The sequence below is a fragment of the Takifugu flavidus genome, chromosome 14 (genome assembly GCF_003711565.1).
Source record: "Takifugu flavidus isolate HTHZ2018 chromosome 14, ASM371156v2, whole genome shotgun sequence".
Taxonomy (NCBI): Eukaryota; Metazoa; Chordata; class Actinopteri; order Tetraodontiformes; family Tetraodontidae; genus Takifugu; species Takifugu flavidus.
Genome location: NC_079533.1, coordinates 6660226 through 6669918, shown reverse-complemented (window position 1 = coordinate 6669918; position 9693 = coordinate 6660226). Strand labels below are relative to the sequence as shown.

General features: G+C 49.7%; 2 protein-coding genes across 2 annotated transcripts; one reads left to right on the top strand and one right to left on the bottom strand.

The window, feature by feature from the left end:
- Window positions 1-459: 459 nt before the first annotated feature.
- On the top strand, window positions 460-3556 carry rab38b (RAB38b, member of RAS oncogene family). Its single transcript, XM_057054006.1, has 3 exons — window positions 460-810; window positions 1603-1880; window positions 2509-3556. The coding sequence occupies exons 1-3, from the start codon at window positions 582-584 to the stop codon at window positions 2656-2658; spliced, it is 657 nt and encodes a 218-aa protein (XP_056909986.1). The 5' UTR covers window positions 460-581; the 3' UTR covers window positions 2659-3556.
- A 1652-nt stretch (window positions 3557-5208) lies between these two features.
- Window positions 5209-9475, bottom strand: bach1b (BTB and CNC homology 1, basic leucine zipper transcription factor 1 b). The gene is made up of 5 exons (XM_057054005.1): window positions 9086-9475; window positions 8730-8990; window positions 7289-8512; window positions 6759-6965; window positions 5209-6659 (listed from the first exon to the last, which is right to left on the bottom strand). The coding sequence occupies exons 2-5, from the start codon at window positions 8967-8969 to the stop codon at window positions 6330-6332; spliced, it is 2001 nt and encodes a 666-aa protein (XP_056909985.1). The 5' UTR covers window positions 8970-8990; window positions 9086-9475; the 3' UTR covers window positions 5209-6329.
- Between the last annotated feature and the right edge of the window lie 218 nt (window positions 9476-9693).

Below are 9693 nucleotides of genomic sequence, written 5' to 3'. Positions count from 1 at the left end.
TTTAGATAGTAGGAATGTCAGAAGGAACTTAGTAAATAATGAATTACAGAATGCAAATGTGTTAAAAGAAAGCAAGAAGAAGAAGCTTTAAAACCAGGCTGGATGAGAGTTGTTGCTACGAGCTAAACAGAGTAATGGTGTGATATTAAGTAGACAAGAAGTCTTCTGATGGATTAGAATGCATTTATAAATAAAGCGAAATGCGTTTTATTCTGAAAGAGCTGCATCAAAAATGGTGATGTGCCAGAATATCAGGTAAAACGTGTCTAAATGTTGCTGCAGGAGTTAAAACACCATTTCACCTTTATTGCTACTTTCCCCCCATTTATCCCAAACTGTGCAGGAACAATGCGCGTTTCAATCCTTCGGGACGTCTCATCCCGACATGCGCGCCGAACTTGCGCGGCCGCGGACCGCACGTGACGGTGAACGTTCACGTTCAGCCCCTGAACGCACCACATACTTCCCTGCACGGAGGGCGTTTCCAGCTCTGGTAGGAGACTCTCGGGGCCCGAGGGGACAGACAGAGGTTCTCCAACAGCGGGTCAGAACCGCCAGAAGTTGCGGGTCCCACAGGGAGCATGACCAACCTCACGTCGCACCCCAACGGCATGCAGGGCCTCCGGAAGGAGCACCTGTACAAGGTGCTGGTGATCGGGGACCTGGGAGTCGGGAAAACCTCCATCATCAGGCGCTACGTGCACCAGACTTACTCCAACAACTACCGGGCCACCATCGGAGTGGACTTCGCCTTGAAGGTGCTGAACTGGGATTCTGAGACGGTCCGGCTCCAACTCTGGGACATCGCAGGTACGACAGATGCGGGATCCAACTAATGTTTCTGCCCCCGTGATTTTATTTTAGAAACGCTAAAACAACAACAACCCCTAATTAAATCGGTTTAAACAAATACGGCGAAGTTTGGTGAGATAAGACCGTAATTCAGAGTCAGCATGAAAGTTGAAAATGACTCAACGTTTATTGATGGAAGAAGCACTGTCACTGTGACAAACAGCTATTCTTTATCTCTGGCCCACACGCGCGCGCTCACGCGCGCAGAGGAAAGACCAGGGTGCGTTCATTAGTCACTTATTTAAGGTATGGTCCTCCCTCATGTGACGGCGCTCATGTGATGCCTATTTGAATGCCAGCCTGATTTTTCTGTTATTGAGTCACAAGGTGGAAGCAACCCACCGAGTCATTTCTGCTTTATTTATTCCTCCATCTACCTGGTTACATGGACCTCCCGGGGGAGTGATGTTCTACATGTAACAGCGTGTGTATTTGTCCTGCATGACGGTGTGTCCCGCCGTGTCTGGGTCTGCATGTGAGGTTGCCTGGTGGAGCATGACAATCGTTCGTAGATGAAAGGAGGAACTTATCAATCTCTTTCCTGTCAGACGTTCCATTTCCTCTTCTCTGGTCTCCTTCCACATAATCCCAGAATCTTTATCTGCAGTGTGACCGAGTCAACAGGAATGTGCAGTTTCAGGCTTGGCTAACAGCATTTAGCTCGTCATTTCATGCAAACAATGGGAATCTCATGAACGAAGAACCGTGTGTGTGTGTGTGTGTGTGTGTGTGTGTGTCCGGTCACCGCAGGTCAGGAGCGTTTCGGAAACATGACGCGGGTCTACTACCGCGAAGCCATGGGGGCCTTCATAGTGTTTGACGTGACGCGGCACACGACCTTCGAGGCCGTTGCCAAGTGGAAGGAGGACCTGGACTCCAAGCTGATGCTGGCGGACGGGCAGAACATCGCCACGGTGCTGCTGGCCAACAAGTGCGACCAGGGGAGGGAGCTGGCCAACAACGCCATCAAAATGGACCAGTTCTGCAAGGACCACGGCTTCGTGGGCTGGTTTGAGACCTCCGCTAAGGTAAGACTAGAGGTTGGAGATGGAAATCATTTTGCTGTTTTGGCATCAATATTATGATCAGATGAGAAAAACGTTAGTTTATGGTGACGCTTGATGGATTATTATTATTATTCTGTAGCTTCCTCCATGCAGGCCTCTTTCCCTCCAGTCTCCGTTGCATTAAACTGGCACCGAAGTGTCATTTCCCAAAAAGTTCAAACTGTTTTAGTGAGAATGAATGAGTCTCATGAGCACTGAGTGCCTGACGCAGACACTCACTGGAGGTCATCGCCCACTCGGGCCACGGCAGCCGCTGCCAAACTAAAATAAATCCCACCGCCGAAGCCACTGGAAGTTCATGTCCGTGTGGAAAAGTTGGTGTGTGAGATAATTTCATAAAGCGGAGTCACGCTGCTTGTGGCTGCTGTGCGAGTCGAATGCATATTTAAAGCGTTAGAAACACTCACACACCCTCTGCTGACACCCACGTGTGACCGGAGCACCAGCGGCCGCCTCTTGTGGCATCGAGACTCGACATTCTGGGGGTGAAAGGTCACCAGGCCGAGGTGCCGGGGCGGCCCAGGCGTGGGCGGGTCACGGGTGGGTGTGTCCTCCTTCACCGCTCCTCATTGAAATCTCTCACCTTTAGGACAACCTCAACATCAGTGACGCCGCCAATTTCCTCGTCAAGCACATGATGGCCGCGGAGAACGACATCCTGAAAAGCGTGATCCCCGACACCGTGTCGCCGCAGCTGGACGCGCGCAGGGAGGCGAGCTGCTCCGCCTGCTTTAAGTAGCCCAGGGGACGGACGCCAAAGAGCAGGAAGCCGGCTCCACTTCGCCTTCTGGGATCAGACTGTGCAGAAGGCCCGAGCGGGGGAGGGGCGCCCTGCACGAACTGAAGCGAGACCGCAAAGTTCCCGGCGGGGAATCGTGCACACGCACGGCTCTCGTGCACGTGTGGACGTGACTGTACTCCAACACACAGGCTCTCCTACCATCGGGCGGCCATTACCAAAGAAAGTATTGACCACTAGGTGGATCTAAGCTGCGTCTCTTCTGTCGTCGTATCTTCGTTGCACATGCGTTGCCTTTTTTTAAAAATGCGTTAAACGTTTTTCTTAATTTATTTACAGCGGGCTTTACGAGCAACAGTATTATGTAAACGTTATTGAATAATGCCGTTTCGCTAGCAGCACCTCAGCTCCATCCTCGTTAGTGAGGAAGCGGATGACCTTTGATGGTGTGTCAGCTGTAGTTTTAATAAATTATCTGGATCTTCTTCTTCCCTCCTGCGAGTGAGAGCGATGGAGGCAGGTGTTCTTTTCCCCTTTCTTCATTTTTCCCCACTTTGAAGGGAAATGTGATGTTGGTCACGACGCGAGCCAAACTGGACGGAGTTCATTGGCCTGTGGAAACCCACGGTATCCATGGTAACTGCATCAAGTCTTATTTTTTTTAAGTCCTTGCAAATGTCTCATACTCGCCGAATTGCTTCCAACCCCTCTGTTGTTATTTTTACCTCGCCTGCTGTCTCAGGCTGCCAGATCTTCCACTCTTATCCTGTAAATTACAGCGGATCCCTCCCTCGGTCTCTGATTTACATTGAGCGGATGTAAACCATAAACGGTCGTTCTTGTTTTGCTGTAAAATTGTGTAAAAGAAAGTTGTGTAAAATGAATCGCGCTCTGGTGACGCTCGGCTGTTTGTGTCGTCGTGAGGCTCCGGTGGCTTTTCAACATCGGAGGGACTCCTGATGAAATTGTCTGACCTGGAAATGACAATGCGCACACACACACACACACACACACACACACACACACAGCAAAGTGAGATAGCATTTTCCATTTTACTCTTCACAGACGAATGTTCCACTTTACAACCTCATGATCACTGTAATTATTGTAAGCATGTGCGTGCACGTCTCCACGGCTCCCAGGTTCTCATTAGGCAGCCACATGACTGGATTATTTCCTGCCTGAAGGATTAGATTTCTGCTCACGTGAAGACGTTGACAACAATTCAAACCACGCCACGTCTGACCACCTCCGGGTGGACTTCACAAACTCTTCTCAAGGCCTCGTAGACTTCCTGTCTCACTGCTCGCTGCTCCCCCGACTGTGTGATTGAAGTCATGCAGGTTGCCATGAGAGCATGCCTGGCTGAGCTTTGCTCACACGCCTGCTCCCAACAGCGTCTCCGGCCTCTGTGGGTCAGGGTTAGGGTTCCAGTACGGAGGACGAGGTTTCTGCATTCTAAAACAGATCTTAAAGCTAAAATTTAATTGATTTTTTTAAAATCCATGTTGGCACATGACTTGTTATTCATTACCAGCACTGTGAGCAGAGCATATTGTGTTAGCTGTAGTTTTCAGACTCTGCCAGGGAACCACCCACAGAAAACACCCACAGATTCTCTAAGACACGAAAAGAGAATAAAAGAAAAAGAGAGGGGGCAGGTGTAAAAAAGAAGGATGCTTAAATCAGCAGCTGCAATGTCAGACAGACAGCTCACTGCAGATTCTGGAGCTCCAATGGACCAGAATTGATCACCTCTGAAAGCATTTGTAGAAAGAACTGTTATTCCTATCTATCTATCTATCTATCTATCTATCTATCTATCTATCTATCTATCTATCTATCTATCTATCTATCTATCTATCTATATCTATCTATCTATCTATCTATCTATCTATCTATCTATCTATCTATCTATCTATCTATCTATCTATCTATCTATCTATCTATCTATCTATCTATCTATCGCCATGCTGCCACCTGCTGTCCATTTGGCAATACTGCAACCTTTAGACTTGAACGTTCTGACTGAAACCACGTGCTCATTTATTTATTTACTTATTTTAAAAATCTTATCTTTAAGCTTATATAATCTAGCAGAGGCGGTGAATGAAAATGTTCATTCAAAGGGTTCATTTCGAGAAGATTAATCCGACCACACTTTAATTAGACAGTGATTATTGATTGCTCTGGTTATGTGGTTTAAGGTAGACTTTGCTGGTTAGTGGTGTGTCAAAGGCTGGATTTGAACCCTGATGACAGCGTGTGACCTCCACATGCTTTCTCCAAGCATCACTGACCTCCCTAATTAGCCCTGGGACTTCGGCCACTTTAGGTTCCCAGAATCCCTAACGCCAGAACCAATTAGGATAAACCGATCCCTCTTTAATCATCTCTTTTTTATGTCGGCACATAGAAGGGGCAACTAAATGTTGGATTTACTAAAATTATAGAGTTTTAAAAATACTGTGACTGCTTCATGAGGGAGACTGGCAGACTTTCATTATCCTTACTGAGAATTGAGAATATGAATACACATTTATCACTTAGTTGCGTTTGAAAATAGAAATTCATTTAGATCGGCAGATGAAAAAACAGCTTTCACAATGAAATAAAAGCACATAAATGAAGTCATATGCAGTAAACTGTACCTTGTGCAGGGGCAGCAAAAGCCACTAGGGGGCAGTAAAGACACAGAAAACGTGGGACTGACTGGAAATGTCTGAACGACATGAAACCGAAAACACAAATAAATCTAAATACAAGCTAAATAGTGATGATTATGATTTACAGAAACATCTCTACATAAATATGTCCTCAATAAACCCCACAAGCCGTCAAGCTGCAAATGCCTCCTATTAGCCACATAGATTAAAAAGGAGAAAAGTTGGTAAAAGCAAGAAAATGCCAGAAAACATTAAGTTAGACAGATAAAAGAAAAACATCTTACAGGATATTAGAGGCAACATTCAGTATAAACATAAAAACTCTGTCGTCTCTTAATGACATTGCTGGTTCGATCTCTTGACCTTTAAGAGTAATTCAGATGGCTGCGACAAGCACAACACAGGGCACGACGTTCACATCTAATAAAGATATAAAACCATCCATAATACAGGATTTGGAAGCATAAAAGGACCGTTATCACGTGCACTTTGTTCATTTACTCATGAGCACCTCGAATACATTCAGGCACATTTATGAGTTCTGTTATTGCGGGTCGAGAGTGCTGAGTCACTGTGGTCAGGTGACCAGAAACGGCGTTGCAGGCCGGCCACAGAGTAAACAACAGACATACGCTGGCTGGTTTTTACTCCTGAGAAACCACTGGTACCAAACTGGCCCCAAAAAGATTGAAATATGTACGGAATATGTGCTGCACAATGGTGCCAGTGTTATTGTGAGTTCACCACACGGTGACTCACATCTGCATGATCCTGCTCCGGAAGTGTGAGGGTTGGCTGCAGGCCACAAAAGACATCTGGAAAAGGTCACGATACCTGCTTTAACTTGGAATGTCTTCCCAACACAATTCAAAGACAGAATTGTAAAAAAAAAAGAAAAAAGAAAAAAGGATGCATATAGCTTTGTGATTGGTTGTCGGTGGTGAGTTCATGGCTTTATCTGTCTGTACACAGTCTCTACATGCTATAGCATGTGCTGGCTGCAGGTTAAAGCATATGTTGACAGTCTCCTTGAAGCCTATCCGGGCTGGATGTGGCATTTTCCTCTGAGGACGGCTGGTGGAGCTCTGCGGAGCAGCTCGAGTGTGAGGCCTGCGCCCCCGGCCCGTGCTGCGAGAGGAGTGTGTCTATGTGGGGGAAGATGGAGGAGAGCGGGCACTCTGGGGACGTGTATCTGGCCAACACCTGGAGCTGCTGCGGCTGCAGGCCGGCCTCCCTGCACACCTCCTGGCACAGGGTGGAGACGTTGTCACATGTTTTCATCTTCAGCTGGCCCAGATGGCTTTTCTCCACAATCAGCTTCTCCCTCTTGGCTTTCTGTGGGCACACACACACACACACACAATTCACAACAATCCATTTACCCCTTCGTGCAAACAAGGGGCTGAAAATAGAATTGAGAAGTCCTCTTTGTACCAGTTTATTGATTTCACACTGAAGGTTGTATATGCAGTCCAGTTTCCTCTTCCGGCAGCGTTGGGCGGCCAGGCGGTTTTTGCTGCGCCGTCTCATGTCGTGCACAAACTCCAGCTGCTCCCGCGTGAAGTCCTGCTGCTTCAGAAGCTGCTGGAAGTCGTTCCTGCTCAGGTCCACAACCCAGTCGACGGAGAAGGGCAGCTGGACCTGGGGACACCGGAACAGGCAGTGTTGGTTCAGTGAAAGCTGAAGACACCCGGTGAACTCGGACCGCCTGGCACACATTTACCAGGATGCTAAATATTAACCCGGAGAACCACGAGTCCAGTTTGGGAGGAGAGGGGAGACCGTGGCTGCTGCCGGTGCGGGGCTGGAAATGTGCAATCAGCAGTTTATAGGGAGGAACCAAACCTGCGGAGCTTTCTAGCGTGAATGACAGTGTGAGTTCTGCCGTGTACTGAGTCAGCCCACTTCTCTGGGACATGAGCTAATTATCCACTCGCACGATAACACACCAGACTTCTGCCCACCTCTTTGGCCCTCTCTCTCGTGTAGGACTCGCTGTCCCTCTCTGTTTCCGTGCCCGAATCTCCATCCTCTCCCGAGTTAAGGGAGGACAAACCCGACTGGGAGGCGCCCTCCCACTCGGACAGCTCCGCTCCGCTCCAAGGGCACCTGTTCTGTTCCCTGAAAAATGAGCAGCTGCTCGGTTTGGGCTGGAGGTGGAGGTCCAGACACTCGGGAGGTTTGTTAGTGGTCCCCGTATTTGAGGAGTTTCTTGCATCCGGGTCCAGGGAGGTCAGATCAGACCCGAGCCTCTGGGCCAGGTGTTCGGCCACCTCCCTCTCCACAACGCTCAAGGCTCCTCCCTCCACGCCGGCTGCCTGTCCTCCTGCCCCCTTCCCAGTCTTTTGACGGACAGCTGTTGGTGCCGGTACACAAGGGCTTCTTATCAGTTTCTCACCTTTGGGGTGTCTGGCAAACCTCCCCTCCCCCGGTGACCCAGGGTCCTCACCAAAGGTCGTTAGGGGGCAGCGCTTCAGTATTAACCCCAATGACCCTTCAGCCAGCACAAAGCTGGACCCCAGGAAGGCCGACTCAGCATCGCACCTCTCCGTTACGTGAGGGTCTCTTCCCATCTCGACGGAGCCTCCCTCTGTCTCATTTGTTTCCTTTTTGATTATTTCAGGGCCTCTTTCATGATCTTCCGCTCTGTCTGCTAAGGTGGAAGCGTTTGGGGTGGATTCTCTACGCTTTTCCTCCTCTTTATTCCGGAGGTTATCCTCGGTGGCGGGTGCTGCAAGACTCTGACGCCTACTGCAGATTTCCCTCTCACACGCCAGCTGCCGCCGGTACTTCGGACACTGCCTGTAATGTTGAGTAGCGCCGCTCCGACTCTCCATTTTACTGTTTGCTGACTCGCCGCAGCACCGAGACGTTTCCTGCTGAGTTGATGAGTCAGCAACTGCTTTGAGTTCCCCGTCACCACGGGTGGCATCTCCCGGGCCGGTGCCAGCTTCCTCTATCGATAACCGCCTCTTGCGTTTCTTTTGGCAGCAGGTTTTTCTCAGAAAGGCGGCGGGGCCATCGCCGCCGGACAATTTGGGGGCCAGGAAATCAAAACACGCGTCCTCCAGGTCTCGGAAACCGAGGACGGAGGCCGATTTGCGGATATCTGCGACATTGTCTGTGCTGAAAAGGAGCTTGGAGGTGTAGGCGAACTTCAGCAGGGGCTCAAAGCCGGCCGCCGTCACCTGGGAGAAGAAAACACGACAGTTTGGTCCCAAAATCCAGAGTGGGAATTATGGTCTGCCTGTAGCTTGGAACTATTTTTAGTTGACAGGAAATGAGTGTAAACGGCTTGTTGACAGATGGTGGCAGACGATTATTCTCTTCATTTTCTACTCTGTCCTGGCACCTTTGGGCCGTGAACCCGCGTCGTTCGGCTGGTCTGGAGGACACGTGTCTCACCTCTGGGGGCGCAGCGATGACGGCCCCCTGCTGTGTCAGCGAGGAGATCCTGTGTGCGAAGTACTCGCTGCAGGCGGCGAGCACGGACCGGTGCGCTCGGAAACCGTGGCCCTCCACCAGCACGGTGACATCACACAGAGCGTCTCGCAGGCGCTGCTCGTCCAGGCGCCGCAGCACATGGCAGGAATGCAGCGTGGACTCGTATGTAAACACAGACAACTTGGGGGCAGACATGGCCATCAGGGACACCTATATGAGGGCCTACACACACACACACACACACACACACACACGCTCATCCCTGAGCCTTGCGTTGAGCTGCGTGGACGTTAAAATAAACAGAGAAACATGCCTACCTTACAAAGCTGACTTTAAATATCCTGAAGTGTTAAAGACGGCCCCAGCTGTTCGCCACACATGCTTATTTCAAAATAGACCGCAGCCAGGCTTTGTTTCCCAGAAAGCTTTATCTCCACTCGGCTTCAAACTAAAATCTGAGCTTGACTCAGTCATATGGCCTGTGTGTGCGGACGTGAGAGGGAGGGAGCGATAGAGAGGGAGTGTGAGGGAGTGTGTGTGTGTGTGTGCGTGCAAGTGTGTCGCAACAACTCTGGGTGTTAACAGAGCAAACGCTGAGTCACATGAGCACGCTGATACCGAGTGAGCAAGCAGTTTTCCCAACACGAGTCCCGCCCTGGGATGCTTCTGATAAACTCCCTAATTCCCAGAAGGTCTCCCTTTTTTCAGGAAGTCTTTCGGAGAAGCCGCAGCCTCCTTTGAGACATCGCCGCTCACTGACACCCGACCAACTGGTAGCTTTGTGAGTGACGTCGTGCTCCCATCGATGTTGTGAAGGAAGAGGCCTCGGTCGGTTAAACTGACCAATCAGAAGACGGGTTCATAATTTCAGAAGGAGCTAAAAAAAGTTCCCTTTTGCCTGAAGGCAGCGCAGCAGCGTCAGCAA

Coding starts and splice junctions, on each gene's coding strand:
- rab38b (XM_057054006.1), top strand. CDS start 582: ATGACCAACCTCACGTCGCACCCCAACGGCATGCAGGGCCTCCGGAAG. Junction 811..1,602: donor CCAACTCTGGGACATCGCAG/GTACGACAGATG, acceptor CGGTCACCGCAG/GTCAGGAGCGTTTCGGAAAC. Junction 1,881..2,508: donor GGTTTGAGACCTCCGCTAAG/GTAAGACTAGAG, acceptor TCTCACCTTTAG/GACAACCTCAACATCAGTGA.
- bach1b (XM_057054005.1), bottom strand. CDS start 8,969: ATGGCCATGTCTGCCCCCAAGTTGTCTGTGTTTACATACGAGTCCACG. Junction 6,966..7,288: donor CGAGAGAGAGGGCCAAAGAG/GTGGGCAGAAGT, acceptor CGGTGTCCCCAG/GTCCAGCTGCCCTTCTCCGT. Junction 6,660..6,758: donor AGTGTGAAATCAATAAACTG/GTACAAAGAGGA, acceptor GTGTGCCCACAG/AAAGCCAAGAGGGAGAAGCT.